The sequence below is a fragment of the Phyllopteryx taeniolatus genome, chromosome 11 (genome assembly GCF_024500385.1).
Source record: "Phyllopteryx taeniolatus isolate TA_2022b chromosome 11, UOR_Ptae_1.2, whole genome shotgun sequence".
In the NCBI taxonomy this organism is placed as follows: Eukaryota; Metazoa; Chordata; class Actinopteri; order Syngnathiformes; family Syngnathidae; genus Phyllopteryx; species Phyllopteryx taeniolatus.
Genome location: NC_084512.1, coordinates 24,834,200 through 24,856,631, shown reverse-complemented (window position 1 = coordinate 24,856,631; position 22,432 = coordinate 24,834,200). Strand labels below are relative to the sequence as shown.

General features: G+C 43.3%; 1 protein-coding gene across 1 annotated transcript; it reads left to right on the top strand.

Moving 5' to 3' along the window:
* The first annotated feature begins 618 nt into the window (after window positions 1-618).
* Window positions 619-21,277, top strand: cdt1 (chromatin licensing and DNA replication factor 1). The gene is made up of 10 exons (XM_061790240.1): window positions 619-1,191; window positions 10,030-10,164; window positions 11,903-12,144; window positions 12,268-12,462; window positions 16,047-16,192; window positions 18,512-18,612; window positions 18,712-18,900; window positions 18,988-19,140; window positions 19,451-19,652; window positions 20,178-21,277. The coding sequence occupies exons 1-10, from the start codon at window positions 778-780 to the stop codon at window positions 20,351-20,353; spliced, it is 1,953 nt and encodes a 650-aa protein (XP_061646224.1). The 5' UTR covers window positions 619-777; the 3' UTR covers window positions 20,354-21,277.
* The last annotated feature ends 1,155 nt before the right edge of the window (window positions 21,278-22,432 follow it).

The window sequence follows — 22,432 nt, the reverse complement described above, 5'->3', positions numbered from 1 at the left end:
CGGACAAGCACTGACGAAGAGGGCTACCCCACCCAGACCCGCAGCACCAAACACCCCCCCCCCCAATTAGAAATGAGGTCATCAGAGGGACAGCCAAGGTTAGATATTTTGGAGACAAAGTTAGAGAGAGCCGAGGTCGATGGTTTGGACATGTCCAGAAGAGAGAGAGTGAGTCTATTGGTAGAAGGACGATGAGGATGGAGCTGCCAGGCAAGAGAGCTAGAGGAAGACCAAAGAGAAGGTTCTTGGATGTTGTGAGGGAAGATATGAGGGTAGTTGGTGTGAGAGAGGATATCGGCTTACATGGAAAAGGATGACACGCTGTGGCGACTCCTCAGGGGACAAGCCGAAAAGAAGCGAAGAAGAAGATGCCACATCCATGATGGCGGACGCGCTGACGTATCACCGCAACTGGGCAACCCGCCCCTAGAAGGCGTCTACGTATTTATGTCCATGTACATATGTTTTTTTTTTTTTTTTATCCTTTGAATAAGCGCAGCCATAGTTGTTTATGGTGTTCTTGATTTCTCAGTTTTTTTTACACTCCAAGAAACATATTTGTAATTTTAAAAAGTAATATAACGGAAGTAAAATGTCAGTGCGGTATTATTTCCAGAAAAAAAAAGTAATACTTCCGGGTTGTCGCGGGCGGATATAGGCGCGATTCGACACCGCGGGAAAGTTTTTTGTTCTTCCTGTGGCCACAACCTGGGCAATGCAGGTTTTTTTTTAGCCTGCGACTGAAGACTTGTTAAGTTTTCACGGTATTTATTAATCATGTCTCAGGCTCTGGTCACAGATTTCTTCTCCCAGAGCAAGAAAAGGACGGCCAGTTCGGTCAAATCCAGCGCTGCCGCTTCTCGCGACTCGACCAAATCGGGATCAGTCGCCTCTTCAAACAAAGACATTTTCTCGAATTCAGCCTCGAGCCAAGTCCGCGATGAGTTCATGCGAATTATCGACGCGGCAACGAGTTCGTCCAAAGGCGAGTGTGCTCCGAGTAAGAAGCCGAAAGATCACCGTCTCACTCCTCGGCCACCATCAAAGCGGACCTCGCGAAACGCACAACTTGGGACAGACGCGAGTTCGGCTTCCGCGCAGCGCAGCGCAACGAAGAAGAGGCGTCAAGTGGACGCCAAAACGACAACATCGGCCACAAACAAATGTGTCTTCTCGCACCCTAAACAACAGGTAAGGCCAAAGTCTCATACGTTGTTAGCGTCCTCGGTTGCCAGGACTTTTGTTTTTTGGAGCGAAATGTACCATCCGCCACTCGTCTGCTGTGACAGTAACTAACATTGTCATTGTCATATCATTTGATTAATGGTCTATAGAATTTTCGTCTGAAAGTCAAATATGTTGATATGAGTATTTCAATTATGCAGCAAAAGGTCATTGTTTCGAAGAAACCAATATTCTGAAGTAATATTTGTCAAACATTTAATGCGAAAATGTCTTTACCGTTGGGTGTCCGGAATGTACTTTCCTGATTTGTGACGTTTTCTGAAGATGCTAACTGCATTTATTTTTTGACACATAAGATTTTTATCGTATTGCTTATTCTTTTTCCATGAAAAATAACGCAAATACTACGGAAGCGTATTGCATTCATCCAGCCATCCATTTTCTTTACCGGTTATCTTCACGAGGGTCAGGGTGCATTAACTTGAAAAAAAAAACAAACCTTTTTTTTTTCACTTTTTTTTTTTTTTTTTTTTTACATTTTCTGTTTTTTGAGTAATTTATTTCCTGTTTTTCTGACTAATTATTTTTGTTTTTCCAATTATTTCCCCCCCCCTGACTAATTTCTGTCCTGTTTTTCTCATTACTTAATTTGCTGTTTTTCCAGACATTTTTTTTTTGTTTTCTGACTAATTGGCTTATTTAGTTTGATCAAGTTTTATTTTGATATTGGTTTAAGACACTGGGAGATCGTCCTGTCTTTGAGTCACATAGATGGTATTATTAGTTTGTCGACTTTACGCAGGCACCTGCGGACTTTGCGTTTGTTCGGGAGGAAAGCCCATTCAGATCTGCTAGATACAGCAATGTTTGTCCAGAGTCAGTTGGACAGATGCTTCATGGATACAAGATGATGCATTTTCCAATTTAAAGATTGCAGGTGGAAACGAATGTCTCACATTGCAACCTCAATTCCAATGAAGTTGGGACGTTGTTAAATATAAATAAAAACAGAATGTAATGAGATGCAAGTCATGTTCAACTTATATTTAATTGAATACACTACAAAGACAAGATATTTAATGTTTAAACAGATAAACTTGATTGTTTTTAGAAAACAAATTATTAACTTAGAATTTGATGGCTGCAACACATTCCAAAAAAGCTGGGACAGGGTCATGTTGACCACTGTGTTACATCACCATTTCTTCAACATTCAATAAATGTAAACTGAGGACACGAATTGTTGAAGCTTTGTAGGTGGAATTCTTTCCCATTTTTGCTTGATGTACAGCTTTAGCTGTTCAACAGTCCCGGGTCAGGCCAGTCGAGTACCCGCACTCTTTTACTACGAAGCCACGCTGTTGTAACACGTGCAGAACGTGGTTTGGCATTGTCTTGCTAAAATAAGCAGGGCATCCGTGAAAAAGACGTTGCTTGGATGGCAGCATATGTTTCTCCAAAACCTGTATGTACCTTTCAGCATTAAAGGTGCCTTCACAGATGTGTAAGTTACTAACACAGCCCCATAACATCTCTGATTCTGGCTTTTGAACTTTGCGTCCATAACAGTTCGGATGGTTCTTTTCCTCTTTTGCCCGGAGGACACGACGTCCACAATTTCCAAAAACAATTTGAAATGTGGACTCGTTGGACCACAGAACACTTTTCCACTTTGCATCAGTCCATCTTAGAGGAGCACGGGCCCAGAGAAGCCGGCGGTGTTTCTGGGTGTTGTTGATTAATGACTTTTGCTTTGCATAGTACAGTTTTAAGTTGCACTTACGGCTCTAGCGCTGAACTGTATTTACTGACATTGGTTTTCTGAAGTGTTCCTGAGCCCATGTGGTGATATCCTTAAAAATAAATGTAGTTTATTAGTTTTCGGAGACTTTTATTTTGAAATACAAAAGCAGATCTTCATCAAACCTCTTTTAGTGGAGTCCTTGGTGGTCTGTCACACAGATCTGGACTTGTCTTGCGATACCAATGGGATTATGTGGGGGGTGGCTTTGGCCCAGTAGGTAGAACAGGTTCGATTCCCTGCTACGACTCTCCGCATGTCGAAATGTCCTTGGGCAAGATGCTGAACCCTAATTTGCTCCCAGTGGGCCTGGTAGCGCCTCGCATGGCAGCAGTCGCTCATTGGTTTATGAATGTGTGTGTGAATGTGACGCTTTGTAAAGTGCTTTGGGCACTGTGATGGGGTAGATAAAGTGCTATATAAGTGCAGTCCATTTACCATTTATTTTCCCTAAGATATCAAATAAACTTATTTTTAAATGTATCTCAAGATTCAAATTAACTTTGCTGGTTGCATTCCTTAACCGAAGAGCACTGATGTCCGTATTATTGGGAAGCTTTTATTTTGAAGGTGGCTTTCGCCGCGAGTTGACAACCTATTACCGTAATGCCTAGTATGAACAAAATTAGAGGCGGCTGGCTTGACTGTTACTTTACGAGTGGAAGCTGGCTTGACGGCAGTAAAAAACGGCACCTACGAAGAGACACGCTTACGAAGCACAGTTTAAACTGCAAGCTATCAGTTATGCGGAGGAACATGGGAATCGAGCAGCCGCCAGAGAATTCAAGATCAACGAATCCATGGTTTGCAAGTGGAGGAAGCAGGAAAACAAGCTTCGCCAAGTCAAGAAGACGAAGCTGAGTTTCCGCGGAAACAAGGTGAGGTGGCCCGAGTTGGAAGGCCAACTCGAGCAATGGATTAATGAACTCCAACCGCTGGCCATCGGTGTAAACAGGGCGTTCAAAGTGAAGTTGCGAGCGGCGTGGGAGCGATGGATGACAGATGGCGAACACAGCTTTACTAAGACTATGAGGCAGCGCCGGGCAAGTTACGTTACAATTTGTGAATGGATTGCGGATGCTCGGGCTAACGTGTCTGCTTGCACTGTTGTTGGAGCTTTCGTAAAAGCCGGCATCATTTCTGGGGAGGCGCACGGCAACGAGACTGACTCTGACAATGACGAGAGGGAACCCGGCGTGTTTGATGGAGAACTTGCCCAGCTGTTCATTTCGGATACAGAACATGAGGACTTTGATGGATTTGTGGATGAGGATTGATTAAAAACATAACGTGAGTACATTGGTAAATACTTCAATAAAATACAACCGAACTCAGTTTTGCTCCCGCTGCCTTTTTAAAAACATTGTTTTAGTGTGCGTGCATGCTACCGTATGTTTTAAGCTCGCGTATGTAATAACTGAGACTGCACCTTTTAATACGGTACGCCTTATGGTCGTGAAAATACGGTACTTTTATGCTATGTCCATTGCAGTGAGTGTTGCTGGACAATATAGCCTCCATTTCAGCTCAAAACTCAGGATAGCTGCTGCAAGTTGACGGCAGCTCCACATTTGGGCCACAGGTATGGGCAATTGGCCCTTACTTGTGGTGCTAGCCCTTCCAAAGAGGTGAAAGTGACTTGAATTTATTTTACATAGATAACATCCGACCCAGTCAGAAATCTCATCAGCTTCATCCAATCCCCTTATGTACTGATGTAAAAATCGCAAACGTTGGTTCTCTGCTGAAGTAACTGGAAAAGCTGTTATCATCATCATCACCTTTTGTGTTGTCGGTTTGTCCTCATACAGCTTCTTCATATCTTCTACATTCGTGCAAAATTTCCTGAGTGTTGGTCCTGCAACCTCTGCAATATTATCCAATGCATATTTTGGATGCTGGATGATTTGCTTGTGGGCGACCTGGATAAGCACAGCTCTCAAGTTATCTTGGGTTGGTACTGGTCTTCCTCCCAATGCAATCCATAAGATCAAGAAACTCTTCCTCATCATCGCCGACGACAGCTTCTTGCAAAGCAGTGGACAGAAGATGACTCTCAGATTGACTAAGATACAACATCAGGGAGTCAAACAGTAAATCAGATGAAACGGAGTATTCACCAAATATGATGGTTGCTGTAAAGCCTTGTGCCAGCCGAAATGGAAAATACGCTTGGTCCTTCAATCCCTTGGCCAATATCCTGCCAACAGACTTCCATTCTTCCTCTTGCTATTTCGGGGAGAGTGATGGCACCCTCACATCTGCACCTTCTGCTGCATAGTCTAGGAATTCTGTCCAGAAGGCAGCGTATACATCCCTGGACACACCAGCATCTGCCCCAATTTAATCATCCATCCATCCATCTTCTGTACCGCTTTTTCCCCACAAGGGTCGCGGGCGTGCTGGAGCCTATCCCAGCCATCTTTGGACGAGAGGCGGTGTACACCCTGAATTGGTCGCCAGCCAATCACAGGGCACATATAAACAAATAACCATTCGCACTCACATTCACACGTAAGGGCAATTTAGAATCTTCAATCAACCTACCATGCATGTTTTTTGGGATGTGGGAGGAAACCGGAGTGCCCGGAGAAAACCCACGCAGGCACGGGGAGAACATGCAAACTCCACACGGGTGGGGATTTGAACCCCCGGTCCTCAGAACTGTGAGGCAGATGTGCTAATCAGTCGTCCACCGTGCTGCCCCATTTAATCACTAAAGCTATATTTAACAGAGATTGTCATCAGTGCTTCATCGTTAAATTGGGCAATCAGTTAATCTAAGAGAGTTACTCAGTGAAGTTTCACGTTCAAAGGCAGGACTTGGTGGTCTACCAAAAGTGGTCTCAGCATCAGTAGGAGTTGAGGTGTAATGGGGATGTTTAGTTGCTCATCTTCTATTGCAAGGTTTGGCTCATGTATGAGTGTATCATCAAGACCACCTAAAATGGACCACCCTGTCAAAGGACCAAAACTGACCTGATGTAATACACAAAGATGTAAAATCAATAATCTGAACAGCTGCAGTGCTCAGCTCCTCATCGTCCACTGTGTGTATTTGATTTTCACTGTCTTTTCCACGTCAGCTGCTCCACCTTTTCCATTGTTTGTTTCTTTTGTCCATATTCTGTTGTTTTCATGTTGCTCATCTGTCGGTATGTCAGCTACTTCCTCTAGGTTATCTCCACTGGTAAGGGTCTTTGTGGACAAATAAAATCTTAACAAAACCAAATTTGTGTGTGTCGTCATACTCCCGCACGCCTACGTCCTCATCTTGTGCTTCTTGAACGTTAACGATGTCATGACTGAACTCTTTGACACGAATAGAGTGCGGCTGGATCCAAGAGCAGTCGGTAGCAGATGTGAAAGGATGAATAGTTTATTGATGAAAGGTAATGGCGGTGGTCCTAGGTGGGTTGGCAGGCGGCGGTGTGGACTGGTGGCAGCCAGTGGTGAGGACAGGCGGCTGGCTTGGCGGCAGGAATTACGTGGATCAGGAGGGGGGAGGGGGGAGGAACAAGGAGACACGGAAGTCAAAAAGGGAACGAGGAATAGGGTGACTTACGGGAGGTAAAAGGGCCGTGGTACCACTGAAAGTAACTGCAGGCAGGATATGACAGTAACCCTCTCTCAACGGACGCCTCCAGGCGTCCTGCCAGGCTTCCCCGGGTGAGCCGCGCAGAAGTCGTCCAAAAGGGTATGATAGAGTATTAGTTTCCGGGAAATCCACGACCGCTCCTCCGGCCCATACCCTTCCCAGTCGACTAGGTCCTAGAACCCTCTCCGCTACTCCACTCATTCAATTCCTTTTCCGATGAACTTCGTAAAGTGTTCGAACACCCCATTCAGGGCAAAGAAGCCACCCGTCGTCTCCTCACGCACACGCAGGGCGCTAATTCTGCAGCTGAATATTCCGGAGAGTTCCGCATATTGGCGGGTGAATGTGGGTGGGATGACGCGGCACTTCGGGGGATTTTTTTCCAATGGCCTTTCCGAGCAGCTCAAGGTATGAGCTAGCAGTCCGGGACGAGCCCTCCTCTCTCTCGAGGATCTTATCGGCCTTTCCATTCGTCTGGATAACAGACTGCGAGAGCGTACACGAGAGAGGGGGGGGGTTCGCTTGCACAAAAACCTTCCCACTCTGAGCGCTGCGCCATCAGCTTCTCACCCGCCTCCAGCACAGTCTTCTGCCTTTCCGTCACTCCCCGTAGCCACTGAAGAGCCCATGCAAGTTGTTAAGACACTGTTAGAATGGAAGACCGCCTTCCATACCCCTTTCGGACACTTCGAGTATCTGGTCATGCCATTCGGTTTAACAAACGCCCCTGCAGTTTTCCAGATATTTATTACTGACGTCCTCCATGACATGCTCAACCGGTTCGTATTTGTATACCTTGATGACATCCTCATTTTCTCCCGCTCCCCTGAAGAACACAGCCTCCATGTACGCCAAGTCATTCAGAGTCTCCATTCAGGCTATCTGTTAAACTTGAAAAGTGCAAATTCCACCTCTGCTCCGTACACCTCCAAGGCTACGTCATCTCCAAAGGTCAACTACAACCCGACCCTGCCAAGATCCAAGCAGTCGTTAACTGGCCCACTCCTACCACCCGCAAAGAACTACAAGGTTTCCTTGGTTTCGCCAATTTCTACCGTCTGTTTATCGGTAATTACAGCAACGTCGCTATTCCCCCTCACTAGCGTCACACCCGCCAGCTCCCTCTTTCGTAGACCCCGGCAGCATCCCAAGCATTCAACCGACTCAAGACCCTGTTCACCAGTGCGCCCATTCTTCGCCACCCCGACCCCTCCCTCCAATTCGTGGTCGAGGTTGACGCCTCGGACACGGGGGCAGGGGCTGTCCTCTCGCAGCGGGACCCCACGACCCAGAAACTGCACCCCTGTGCCTTTTTTCCCTGTCGTCTGTCTCCTGCCGAGAGGAACTACGATGCCGGCAACCGAGAGCTACTGGCCATTATATGGACCTTGGAAGAGTGGAGGGACTGGTTGGAGGAAACTGAACCACCATTTATCATTTGGACCGACCACAAGAATCTCTCTTACCTCCGTTCCGCCAAATCCCTTAACCCCGACAAGCTCGCTGGGCTCTCTTCTTGAGCAGGTTTAATTTCAATCTCTTCATCTCCACCTCTTCTCTATTTTTCCATTGAGAAACGCCTTGTAGCAATCCTGTCACCATAGGCTGGAATGTAATGCATCATCTATTTCTCCAGTTATTGAGCTGTCACTCTATTTATAAAAAACATCCATCCATCCATTTTCTGAGCCGCTTCTCCTCACTAGGGTCGCGGGGGTGCTGGAGCCTATCCCAGCTATCATCGGGCAGGAGGCGGGGTACACCCTGAACTGGTTGCCAGCCAATCGCAGGGCAAATACAAACAAACCACCATTCGCACTCACATTCACACCTCCGGGCAATTTTAGAGTCTCCGATTCATGCATGTTTTTGGGATGTGGGAGGAAACCGGAGTGCCCGGAGAAAACCCACGCAGGCACGGGGAGAACATGCAAACTCCACACAGGCGGGGCCGGGGATTGAACCCGTGTCCTCATAACTGTGAGGCTGACGCTCTAACCAGTCGTCCACCGTGTGCCGCCTTATTTAAAAAAAACAAAAAAAAAACAACAAAAAAACGTTAGACATCAGACATGATGAAACAAATTATTATTATCTCCAAGACTGTTTACTTCTGTGTTAAATTCTAGGACATCAAATTACAAATGCCTAATGCAGATGATAACAATGGACAGTGTAAGACAATAAAAACTGATTTTGAAGCTGGCAATACTGTTATTGCGCTTATATAACGTCAGACATTTAAGTTTACAGCCAAGTTTCAAATAGAGAATGCTCAGACCATATCTGAGAGAACCTGATGACCCTGCATGTGAAACATCATCTTGTTCACTCCAGATTAAGTCTACAACAGTTTGCAGAGGTTCACTTTTTTTTTTTTTTTTTACAAGTTTACATATGATTTTTCCTGCTCCAGCATCTACAGCACCGGAGTCTACCCAATGCTGTGCATGGATAAATTAGTATTTTTCAAAATGTGTTAGTTTTAGGGCCGCAACTATTGATTAGTTTTAGAAGCTATTATTCCACCCACTACCCCATCAATTGATCAGATTAAAAACAACAAAAATGATTTTTGCATTCTCTAGCAATAGGCAATGACTCATAACATGCAGAGTGCTCACTCATTACACCTCGAGTTAGTTCAGCATGATATACTTTATATTAAAAGTGTTTATATAACTGTTATCTGCATGACCATGACACAGACATTGCATCTAAATTATAAAATGTGATTAATTTGTTGCACATTTCTATATCCTGCAAAAACGTGAAGAATCAAGTCTTAATTTGATAGTATAGAATAGTTCAAATACATCATGTTGCTTCAGTTTGTCATCTACATGTCTGCATAATAACTGGTCACAGTGATTGTACTTTAAGTCACAGGTATTTGGAGCTGAAAAATACAGTATAGTATTTCAGTTTAAAAATCGACTAATGAAGACATAGGAATTATTACCATTCCTTTTTTTTTTTACCTGAGCATAATTCTCAAAATTATTAAAAATGAAAAAAATACAGAAAATTATACTTAGTCCCCATTGTAGCGGTGGGGACTAAGTATAATTTTCTGTATTTTTTTCATTAAAAAATTTTTTTTTATTGGCGCTCATATATTTACAGTACTACGTCAAAAGCCACGTGACAAGGCTAAAAATAAACTCGCTTTAGGATTCAAATATACTGCGCACGATGAAGATGCGGAGTGAATGTCTTTTGTGGAGCCGATCAGTGGCGTCATTGATAGTATCGGTGAATTATGTCATTAAAGCCGATCAGCATAAAATGCTAATTATCGGCCGATACTGATCAAATTGGTGTAGTCTACTATTTGCCATGGAGATGGGAGTAATTTTGATGATTCTTTGAAATTAAGGATTAGTTATTGCGCAATGCTGGTAAATATAGTTTGTTCATACAAATGACTGAAAGCTTTGTCCAGTCTACAGCTGAGCCAGTGCCCAATGGAGTTCCTGAGCAGCTTTCAACTTCAGCAGCCTCTTTTCAAAATCAAACTAGCATCTCACCACAGAAGGACGCCATCAAAAGCAAGAAAAATGGAGGACAGGCTAAACAGGTAACATTGCATGTGTACTCAACCCGAATCTAATATATAATCTGAATCTGCCACCAAAAGTACAGACTGCAACTGAACACACACACAGCCAGTTGATCAGTGGCTCTTAACTGTGCATTATGACTGAGAGAAAAACAGAAGTTGAGGAGGGTGAGATGGAGATGCAGTGTTGGCACACTTGGTCATGCAACCTCTTAGCCAATGTGGCTGAACAGTATAAAAATCTCCTACCCACACTTGTGCGTAGTTCGCCACAATATCACGTGTGTTTATGTGGCCAAACTTATAGCCACGCATATCCAGTCCTCGTCACTGAGTTAAAGCTTTAACGATGTGGGCCCAATTAAAACTACCTAGCCATCACACAGGCTTAGAGCTGAATGATTTGGGAAAATGAAGTTTATCTTCAGTATTATTCACTGAACACAAGGAATATTCTATAGCATGACCAACACAACGCTGGATACAGCCAACAAATAACTCTTTCCTGTAGGCCAGGCCTAAATGTTATGATGATTAATAACAAATCTTTATTTTACTATTGAATTGTAAAAAGAAAAATCTTCCATTCATCAGCAGTAGATTAGTGATTTATTAATTTCACTTCATTCCTTGTAAAAAATGCAATGAAAGCACATACAGTATGATGCTCTCCACTGCTGTCTGTCAGCCGAATATAAATGGAGAGAGTGATAAGTGGCACTTTTCATCACCAATATGAGTTTAAAAGCTGTTGACATGGTAGACCATCTGAAATGTTAATTGTTCTTATCAAATAAAGTAAAAGTGTTGATGATTCACTTATTTGATAGTCCTCAAGAAGTATTTTAGGGACTTTATCTAGAATCTCTCAAATTCAAACTTGAGTTGAAGATGAACATTAATATTCAAAATCTTTGGTGGTAAATATAAGGTTAACGTTAGCTGTCAGATGATTTTAGCAGATTTCAAAAGCAGGACAAAGTGGTCGCAATTACAAAAGGTGGTGGGAGGGCTCTGACTATAGTTGCCTTGGGCCCCCAAATGACGAGCTGGCCTGGTTCGAGCCAGTGCCGCCGCCAGTCGGCATGACAATCAAAGTGGGATTAGCGGCTCATGCATTGATGAAGAAGGCAGATAACTTAGCTGCGAGAACTCGTGTGAATTGCAGGACACATTGGCGTAAACCTACGTCGCGGGAATATGCATGCTTCAATTGGGCGCCAAGCGACATCGGATCTTGTCTTTTCTGATGCGCCGCTCCCTGCGGCCAGGAAAGCCTATGAGCCTGACTGCTTCTCGCCAGCAGCAGCTAGATGGTGGATTGAAGCATTTTACGAAGTGGGGGGGCAACTAACCCGCTAACAACGTCCATACATGGTAGAATGACCGTGCGCACTTAAACTTTTATCAGGAAGAGCTTTTGACATTAGCCATACACGGCTAATGTGAACAATATTTGCTTCGCCGTATCCTGTTTCAATTAGCCATTGGCGAGATGGCGAACGGCATTGTGAACCCTGTCGACGTGGTGGTAGACATTGTATGGTAGTCAAAATCTGTCTGTTTTGAACCAAAAACGCTGCTTTATATCCTCAGCATTATGGTACAAGTTGGAAATTTGAAAACTGTCACTACTGTGAACCAAACTGCTTGCTAAAAAATTGTTTAAAAGTGCTTGGCTATGGCAAGAACCGTATTCTTCGAGCCATTCTTATTGACAACTCTCGCCGCAAATCAGAAGGACTCTATCTTTCAGACTCATTGTGGAGAAAATATTACAGCCAACAAGTTTCTCCTGATGAGGATCAAGAAACAAGTCGAGGAGTTCGGCACTGCTGCATCATGTACTTCAATTTCCACACCAACCGTTTCATCCTCCATTGCTATGTCAATGTCAGCTGTGGCTCGAGCAAAAGAGCTGGCTGCTAAAGCTAAGAGGACAAAGGAGAAAGACTCTGAGGATGAAAAGATACAGAAAGAGACTCCAGCTCAGGAGAGGTGAGGTTATAATGTTTATGAGCTTGCATTGTGTTGCATTAAAAGTATGTACCCTTCTGTATTATGTAGCAGCAATGGTGTCCTGCCCAGGATTAGACGCCAAACTTTTTTTTCTCGTCTCAGTATTCAACAGCCAGCATACCAGCAGTATCACAATCTAGCCCAGGATACTCCCCCAGGCCTCTCCCTGCCTTATCAGTTCAAGGTACTGGCTGAGATGTTTAGGAGCATGGACACAGTGGTTGCCATGCTGTTCAACCGCTCGGAGACTGCTACCTTCTCCAAGATAAAAAAAGGAGTGCAGGACATGATGCACAAGTAGGTGTGACTGTACAGTGTTCCCACATCCATTTGTGGTTTGCCCATTGTGAACTGAATTGTGAATCATAGATTCTTTACTTTTTGGGGGGATAGGGGGACATATCCTCGGTTATTTGCTGAAAACTTGCATGTTCGCTGGTTTGTGTTCTTTCTGAAAAGCCCCAAGATGCCACAAATTTTTTCCGATTAAATTTTTTTTTAAGAGCTTCCACACACAGCGAATCAAGAATCCAAATCCTGTCTTGGTGCTACCCAATCAGAGGCAGAATAGGGCGGGGTATTGTTCTATCAACGTAATGGACTCGGACGTTTTTTTTCTTTGTTGTGGTAATACCCGCCATGCCGCTCACAACGCTGCTGGCAGAACGGCGTTTGCTCCGCATACAACTGGACAAAGGGAAAGTTAACTGTTTATTACATTCGCTAGCCTGTGAGCTAGCGAGGTAATGCCTGGAGGTAAAACGCGCACTTGACCTTGGCGATAGTGTTTTTTTATTTATTTATATATATATAGATAGATGTATAACTATATAGATATAGATGAAAACATGAAAGCCCAGGCGAAACAAATTTAATTTTATTTTAATGGTATTCAAATTAAACTGTCACACACTTCAGAAAAGTATTATCATTAAACAAAACATAACCATAAAGAAAACGATGGTTGTTGTTCAGTCATCAGTTGTATTTACAAAAGCATTTCACAAATTCTGCCATGGTATGTAAACTTATGAGCACAACTCTACATATATGCAGTCATATTGGAATGAAAGTGTAGGCTACACCTTTCTCATAACCTCTCTGTGGCGGTGGCACATTGGAATGAAAGTGTGCAGCTTTTTCATAACCTCTAGACGGCGGCATAATTTATAAAATCCATCCATCTTCTTTACCACTCATCCTCACGAGGGTTGCGGGTTGCTGGAGCCTATCCCCTTCGACTCATCTCATTGCGTGTATCATACTGCACCCTCAGAGGCCAACGCGTGCACAGCAGGATCAGAAATTGTCAATAAAACAACCCCAGTTGCATCAAGAAGTTCGTCTGCTGTCACACGTGGCGAAAGCAAATGTTCCCACCATATACTGACAGTAAAAACAAATAACTGAATTTATTCAAATGTAGAAAAAATGCTTAAGTTAAGCAGTGGTTATGTTGCAATTGAAATATATTTGTGTTATTGGTTTTATTGTAGTTGTTGTTGGGCTGAAATAATAATTTGCAGATATTGATAGTACTGACCTATTGGGAGCTGCACATACCTCTCACCGAACTGTCTCAATTGTGACACACAAACAAGTTGCCACGTAGCTGGAGATGAGTCCAATCGTAATCAACTGGCAAGTCTTTTGCTTATCTGGAGGGCAAGGTGTGGAGAAAATATTTGACATCCTAGAAAAACACTGACTGCAATTTTGGAATCAGCATGCCAATTTTAGTTTTAATCGACATAAAAATCTAACTCAATCCCCCCCCCCCCCCCCCAAATTGTTCCCGAGTAATTATCCGCGGCTTTTTGCTATTAGGGGTCCGGCCCGGTCCCTATCCCCCACGAATAGCATGGGTCCACTGTATACTATTGAACCTGCTCATCATCCCATTTTTTATTATTATTATTATTTTTTTTGTGTTAAACATAAATAAAAATAGACTACAATGATTAGCAAATCATGTTCAACATATAATTAATTAATACAATACAAAGACAAGATATTTAATGTTCAAACTGATCAACTTAGTTTTTTGGCAAATAATCATTAACTTAGAATTTTATGGCTGCAACACGTTCCAAAAAAGCTGGGACAGGTGGCAAAAAAGACTGAGAAAGTTGAGGAATGCTCATCAAACACCTGTTTGGAACATCCCACAGGTGAACAGGCTCATTGGGAACAGGTGGGTGCCATGATTGGGTAGAAAAGGAGCTTCCCTGAATTGCTCAGTCATTCACAAGCAAAGATGGGGCAAGGCTCACCTCTTTGTGAACAAGTGCGTGAGAAAATAGTTGAACAGTTTAAGGACAATATTCCTCAACGTACAATTGCAAGGAATTTAGGGATTTCATCATCTACGGTCCATAATATCATAAAAAGGTTCAGAGAATCTGGAGAAATCACTGCATGTAAGCGGCAAGACCGAAAACCAACATTGAATGCCTGTGACCTTCGATCCCTCAGGCGGGACTGCATCCAAAATCGACAATGTGTAAAGGATATCACCACGTGGGCTCACGAACACTTCAGAAAACCATCCATCCATCCATTTTCTTAACCGCTTATCCTCATGAGGGTCGCGGGCTGCTGGAGCCTATCCCAGCTATCTTCGGGCGGAAGGCGGGGTGCACCCTGAACCGGTCGCCAGCCAATTGCAGGGCACACAGAAACAAACATCACATTCACACCTATGGGCAATTTAGAGTCTTCAATCAACCTGAGAACATGCAAACTCCACACAGGCGTGGCCGGGCCGCTCCCCAGAACTGTGAGACGGAAGTGCTAACCAGTCATCGCCGTGCCGGCTTCAGAAAACCAATGTCAGTAAATACAGTACGGCGCTACATCAGTAAGTGCAATTTAAAACTCTAAAGTAAAAGCCGTTTATCAACAAGACCCAGAAACGCCGCCGGCTTCTCTGGGCCCAAGCTCATCTAAGATGGACCGATGCAAAGTGGAAAAGTTTTCTGTGGTCTGACGAGACCACATTTCAAATTGTTTTTGGAAATTGTGGACATCATGTCCTCCGGGCCAAAGAGGAAAAGAACCATCCGGACTGTTATGGATGCAAAGTTCAAAAGCCAGCATCTGTGATGGTATGGGGCTGTGTTAGTGCCAATGGCATGGGTAACTTACACAACTGTGAAAGCACCATTAATGCTGAAAGGTACATACAGGTTTTGGAGAAACATATGCTGCCATCCAAGCAACATCTTTTTCATGGACGCCCCTGCTTATTTCAGCAAGACAATGCAAAACCACATTCTGCACGTGTTACAACAGCGTGGCTTCGTAGTAAAAGAGTGTGGGTACTAGACTGGCCTGCGTGCAGTCCAGACCTGTCTCCCAAATTTGTGGCGCATTATAAAATACGACAACGGAGACCCCGGACTGTTGAACAGCTGAAGCTGTACATCGAGCAAGAATGGGAAAGAATTCCACCTACAAAGCTTCAACAATTAGTGTCCTCAGTTCCCAAATGTTTATTGAATGTTGTTAAAAGAAAAGGTGATGTAACACAGTGGTAAACATGACCCTGTCTCAGCTTTGTTGGAAGGTGTTGCAGCCATAAAATTCTAAGTTAATGATTATTTGCTTAAAACAATCAAGTTTGTCTCTGTAGTGTATTCAATTAAATATAGGTTGAACATGATTTGCAAATCATTGGATTGTGTTTTTATTTAACACAAGGTCCCAACTTCATTGGAATTGGGGTTTTAAAACTATCCCTGTATTTCTCTTGTGCCTTTGTGCACGTCATACTACAGTCTTCAGAGATTGTGTTGTGCACAAGTGTTGGACTGAAACATCAGTTGTTGTATTTAGAATTGTAACATTGCACATTTGCCTTGTCTTCTTGATATCTGCAGGCGGTTTGAAGAACACCACATTGGCCAAATGAAGACAGTTTTTCCTGAGGCTTACACCTTCAGACAGGAAAAGAACATACCAACATACAACAACTGTATTAAGAAGGGCAGCTACCAGCTCACCATGGAACCTGTCATTCTTTGTGGTTCGTACTCTTTTTCAAACCTTTAAATGCAATGTTGCTTGTTCAAACAATCAGAGGCTCAAAAGTGCATTTTCGGTTTTCATTTCACTCTTTACTTTTCACCAAAAGAAGACGGCCGAAGCAGGCTGTTGTGATGATTAATTAACAAGAGACAGACGGCGAAGCCATGCTAGTTGCTAAGCTATCGTGACATGTTGTCACAAAACACCAAAATAAGTGTTTGGAAGATACTAGACTTTACACCAATGTGATCAGCAACACCCAATCGGCCAGATCAGGTCGGCCGATATTTTTTATTTTGTGCAAATTTTGTGATCGGCTCTAATGGGGATGCTCAGCGCTGCCGTTGTGTACGAATCCATTCTGTTTTTAGAACTTTTGAGCTGAAACTTCCGCTTCAGCATCCTTGATCATCAAATCACAAATCCAATAGCACCTGTGTTTTATTGACCTGGTTAAAAAAAAAAAAAAAGTTCTGACAAACATTTTATTTTTGTCAAAAATACTATCTCCAATGATGTGTTATTTATTGAATTGTAGTATCTCTTTAATTAAGACAATGAACGGTTAATGTGGGGGCGTAATCACGTCAAAATAACTCCTCGCTAGGCGGAAGTTTCGCCTATGCACATTCAGCCTGTCACAGATGCGAGCAGCTGGCACGAGGCAATGTTTAGGAACTAAGACGGACGTAGGCAGTATTTTGGCACACGCAACTTTTGCTAAACGAGGACTAAACAGTAGGGCTTATTAGAATGGATTATCCTTTAGATATTTTGTCGACTAACCGAATAATCACCCCCAATGTTTTATATCGGATGTATACAGCCTCTCCCCCTTCCCCTGTTTTTGCTGAATTCAAACAATTGTGCAAGGGAGAGAGTGGGAGAAAATAGCTCCAGAGAGATGTGACAGACTCATTGCCAGTTGTAGTAAACGCTTGATTTCAGTTGTTGCTGCTGAGGATGGCCCAACCAGTTACAGTACGTTTCGGGGGCCATTACTTTTTCATACAGGGTCAGGTAACTTTGAATGTTTTTTTTTCCTTCATAAATGAAATCACCATTTAGAAACGTTATTTTCAGTTCACTTGGGTTATGTTTGTCTGAAATTTAAATTTGTTTGATCTTAAACATTAAAGTGGGGAAACTATGCAAAAATATCAGAATTTGATCCAATACTTTTTCACGGCACTGTACATGCCTTTTCGTGCCTAGAAAGAGTACCACAGATGCATTATTTGCCTTGAGTGTTGATGGAGAAGTACAGAGAAGGTCAGAAGGAGCTACATTGTGTGTTTGTAGATCTAGAGAAAGCCCATGACAGAGTACCCCGAAAGGAACTGTGGTGTACTGCATGAGAAGGTCTGGAATGGGAGCGAAGTATGTTAAAATAATACATGCTATGTATGAGGGCAGCAGAACAGTTGCAAGGTGTGCTGTCGGTGTGACAGGAATTTAAGGTGGGACTGCATCAGGGATCAGCCCTGAGCCCCTTCCTGTTTGCAGTGGTGATGCTTCAATGAGAAGCTTTCGTCCTCCCCCTCTTTCCCCTCTTTAGTTCAAGTCATTGAGCAATAAGCAGTTATCATGTTTATTTTGTCATTTCTTTATAATAGTGTATTTTCACTTATTTCTTTATTGCCCAATTTAATTAAAAAAAAATTTCCCGTACACTGATGAAAAAGGTAAGGATAACTTCGTTTGGGGGTTGGAATGGATTGATTGTATTGCCATTCATTTCAATTGGAACCATTACTTAGGTTCATGAATGTTTTGGGTTACAAATGGGGTCATGAAATTAATTAAGTTCCTAATTGAGCTTCCACGGTATATACAGTAAATAAACAGCTTATTGAAATTGATATTGCTCCATTTTGTGATCGGTTTATTTAAACTAGCTAATCGGTGATCTGCCCCAAAAATCCTGATCGCATAAAGCCAAGATGGTACAGTCACATAGGTCTGGCTGGAACTGCGTTATAGTGAAGATTAGCTAACTTTGAACAGCAAACTAGAGGTAAATTAAAGTGCCTGGAGAGAAAATAATACACAGCTACTGGGGACCGAAACCAGAAGTGAATTCGTACATGACCACGTATGTCACTTGAGAACGTATAAGTTTAAATAACCTTTATTAGTACCACAATGGGGAAATTTGCATCGTTTCAGCAGCAATAGAGGATGCAGGAAATACTTTTACTCATGATTACCGTCTTTTTTCTCTCCACTGCCTTGGTTTCCTCATTTTCGGTTTTGGCCAGGAATTTTCATTTCGGAGTATCTCTAAAATTGAATAATGTGCAATGATCATTTTTAGGCCAAAAAGAAGGTAGACCCATCTTGACGGCCTCTGATCTTTTGGCGAGACGACACACCTTCCATCACAACCTCCTTTCGATTGTGAAACACCACCACAAGGTCAGTTTTAATAAAATCTGAATTTTGCAGCAAATGTGTTGCGTAGGTGGAAACAATGTGGGTGAGGACAATTCTGATGCATTCTCTCTTCTTTTGCAGCTTTTCCTCTCCTCGTTAGTACCTCAAGTGTGTGTGCCAGAAGAAAAACTGACCCGCTGGCACCCTAAATTTAATGTGGACACTCTACCAGCTGTGCAAGCAAGCTTACTTCCTCAACCTCCTTGCATTGATAAACTTATATCTGCCCAGGAGGTGTTGGACAAGGCCCATTCTTTCATCACACCCAAGGTCCTTCAAAAAAGATTTTGTGCTATGCACAATATCAATGCATTCCAATTTTCTGAGCAAATTTAATATTTGGTTTCTTTCACCCAGATGGAGAAAGCTCTGGTTTCTCTGGTTCAGAAGACGGGGGATCAGAATGCCCAATGTAAAAAGACGTCTCCACAAAATCGAAACTGCACGCAAACGGCTTCACCTCGTATTCCAAATGCCCTGAATGGAGTTTCACAGTCCTTGTTAGACAGAGTATGTATTTCACGTGGTTTTTGTTTTGAGATGTTGCACCAATGGTAGAATTCTCCAAAATTACATGACTTATTGTGCACTGTTAAAATAAAACAAACTTTATTTTCATACAAAAAGAGCAAAGCAAATAACGGGAACGCCCACATTTTAGGGTTGTTTACCCAAAGTGTGTGTATGCCTTGAAGGTGAGTAAAATGACATAAGTCGATGGGAGATTCTGCGGAGCCAGAAAAGTGTGCAACTGCTTGTTTTTTTCCCACATGGGTGAATATGGTCCTCAGTGTCTTTGATGCTTTTTTTGTTGTTCTAGATTCGGGAAAAGGAAGCCCAGAAGCTCCAGGCTGCTATGACCAGAAGTCCTTCTCAAGAAGGGCGTCTCTTGATGATGTCCCGGCTCGGGGAGCTAGCTCGGATTCTTCGGAATGTTTTTGTATCTGAAAAAAAACCTGCTTTAATTATGGAAGTCATTTGTAACCGGATGGCTGCCAGCTACAGATCTGATCTCACTTCAGGTTGGTCAACCTATCCAAGACAAAAAAAAAAGATGAATCGTAATTTATTTCCTCTTCTGCTACTAGATATTCAGTGAGACAAAGAAAAGCATGTCTTGTGATTTTTTTTTTTTTTTTCATTTTTTTTTTTAAATTGCCCTCAAGGATTTTCATATTCAACCACTAGCTGATGTGACATGGTGGATGACTGGTAGGCACATCTGCCTCACAGTTCTGAGGACCTGGGTTCAAATCCGGCCTCGCGTGTGTGGAGTTTGCATGTTCTCCCCGTGCCTGCGTGGGTTTTCTCCAGGTACTCCGGTTTCCACCCATGACCCAAAAACATGCATAGTAGGTGAATTGAAGACTCTAAATTGCCCGTAGGTGTGAATGTGAGTGCGAATGGTTGGCAACCAGTTCCGGATGTACCCCGCCTCTCGCCCAAAGTCAGCGGGGGTAGGCTCTAGCACACCCGTGCCGTCCGTGAGGATGTGGCGTTCGGTAAATGGATTGTACTATTAGCTGATCTATTCTCTTTGCTTTTAGGGGAAATGGAGAAGCACATCCGATTGCTGGCAGAGCTCAACCCCGACTGGCTCTCCATACATCCAATCAGAAAGGACTTGTACCTTAAATTGAACAAGCACATGGACCTCTGTGTAATTCTGGATAAATTAAGCTGTAGCATCAGAGAAGAGGAAAAACTAAGTGCAATATTGTGACTTAAATCAAGCGCCTGTCACAGTTAACAGTTTGTTTGCTTAAAAACAGTCAAAAGGAGTCTGTGTGCAACACTTCATGGGATATGGCGGTGTTGTAAAGGGATGTGTAACAGGAAGCATGTTTTGTTCCCCGGAATCTGTAATATGGTTTCGAAACCATTTTTCTTGTTTTTAATATATACACATCACTATTTTGAATCGTGGGACAATATTAAATGAACAAAAAAAAAAAAATTGTCTCCTTTTGTAGCTGTAACAGCTTCTGAAAAAGCTTTTCCCAAGACTTGAGTTTGTGGGGAATTTCAATCCGTCCACAAGAACATTTAAGAGATACTGGACAGGAACTCCTGGCTTGCTGTCGGAGTCTAGCTTCTCAAGCTCTTCCACACCAAACTCATCCAACTGTTTAAGGAAGACGTTGCTTTGTGAATTAAGGTGCAATCATGCTGGTGAAACACAAAATTTTTCTCCTGTGATCTTTGTGACAGTTTTATAAAATACTGTTAATTTGTGACGTTTCAACAAAGAGACTCATTAAAATGCGACTGGATTGATTTTGTTCCTCCTGCCCTGCAACGAAGTCCCGAATACTAACCATAAATCACACGTGCGCACCCTGTTGGAGGGTTTACTCTTACATCGGAGTAATTCCGCTCATTTGTTCACATCAAATAATATGCAAGTATCAATTGCTTAAAAGTGTAAATCACACAAGGCTACTCTAAAAGTCATCTTGTATTTGTTGAATGGTAGTGTGAAATTATATTTTGTTTAAAGAGGGCTGTGTGTACTGGAAAAGAGATCGGAATTACCCCCAAAAAAATTGGTTTGCTCAATCAGGTCAACCTTTTGAACTCCATGTTTTTGTTTAAATCGACAGGTTGTTTTGTCAATTCTGGAAGAGTAATAAAAATGCTTCCTGAGCGCCTGATGTACGCATTTATTTTTTCAGTGCTAACTGTGGTGATGCGCACTTTGAGTCTCTGCTGCAAATCATGGCCGGTGCTCTTTTCCGCTCTATCCCTCCCTCTCCAGCATTGATCACCTGCGCACCTGGGGCTTCATGTACAAAAGGTGCATACGCACAAAAAAACGTGGCATTCGTTCTTTTTCACGGCAAAGCTCAGATATAGCGAGTGAAATGACCGTGGAAACGTGCGGCGCCTCACGCCAACTGCGTGGCTGGCGTACGCACATTTCTGCAGCTGTTGGTGCTTTGGCGACACTTAGAGGCGATGCTGGGGAAACTGTTCTCATAAATCTGCACATCATGAACACATCACACACATGAACAATTCATGCCTGACGACATTTGATTTCAACAATGTAAAAGAAGCAAGGACTCTGAATTCACTCGTTGACCAGTTTCTTTCACGAAGCACTGATATTTGTGAGAATGCCTATAAATTGACCAAGACGATGATTACATACATGGTATGAACTTTGTGGGGTGATCAGAGTCAGCCACGTGTGCTCCCACCACCCGAAAGAGTACCGTCACCCACGATCGCAGCGATTCTCTCCTCGAACGGGGTGAGCAGCCAGCTCGTCTTCAGAGTACCATCCGCAGACCAACGGCCAGACGGAGCGGGCGAAACAAGCCCTGGAGTCAGCCGTTCGCTGTGTTGCCGTACGCAACCCGACCTCCTGGAGCTCAGTTCTTCCATGGGTCAAATACGCCCACAACTCCCTCACCAGCTCTGCCACCGGTACGTCTCCGTTCATGGCCTGCTATGGTTTCCAACCTATGTTTTTTAAGGAACAGGAGCATGCGGTGGTGGTGAGCGATCACCTGAGAAGGGTCAAGTCCATGTGGAAGGACGCCAGGGCGGCCTTAGTCCGATCTGCGGAGAGGAATAAACGACTTGCGACCTTTGTCGTTCCTCTGCACTTGAGTACAAGGTGGGTCAGTCCGTTTGGCTTTCCTCCCGTGACCTCCCACTCCATACAGAATCCCGCAAACTCACTCCACGCTTTATCGGTCCGTTTTCCATCACATCACATCCCATCCCAACTTCAACTCCTGCAGTCTCTTAAAATTCATCCGACCTTCGACGTATCATTGCTTAAGCCTGTCTC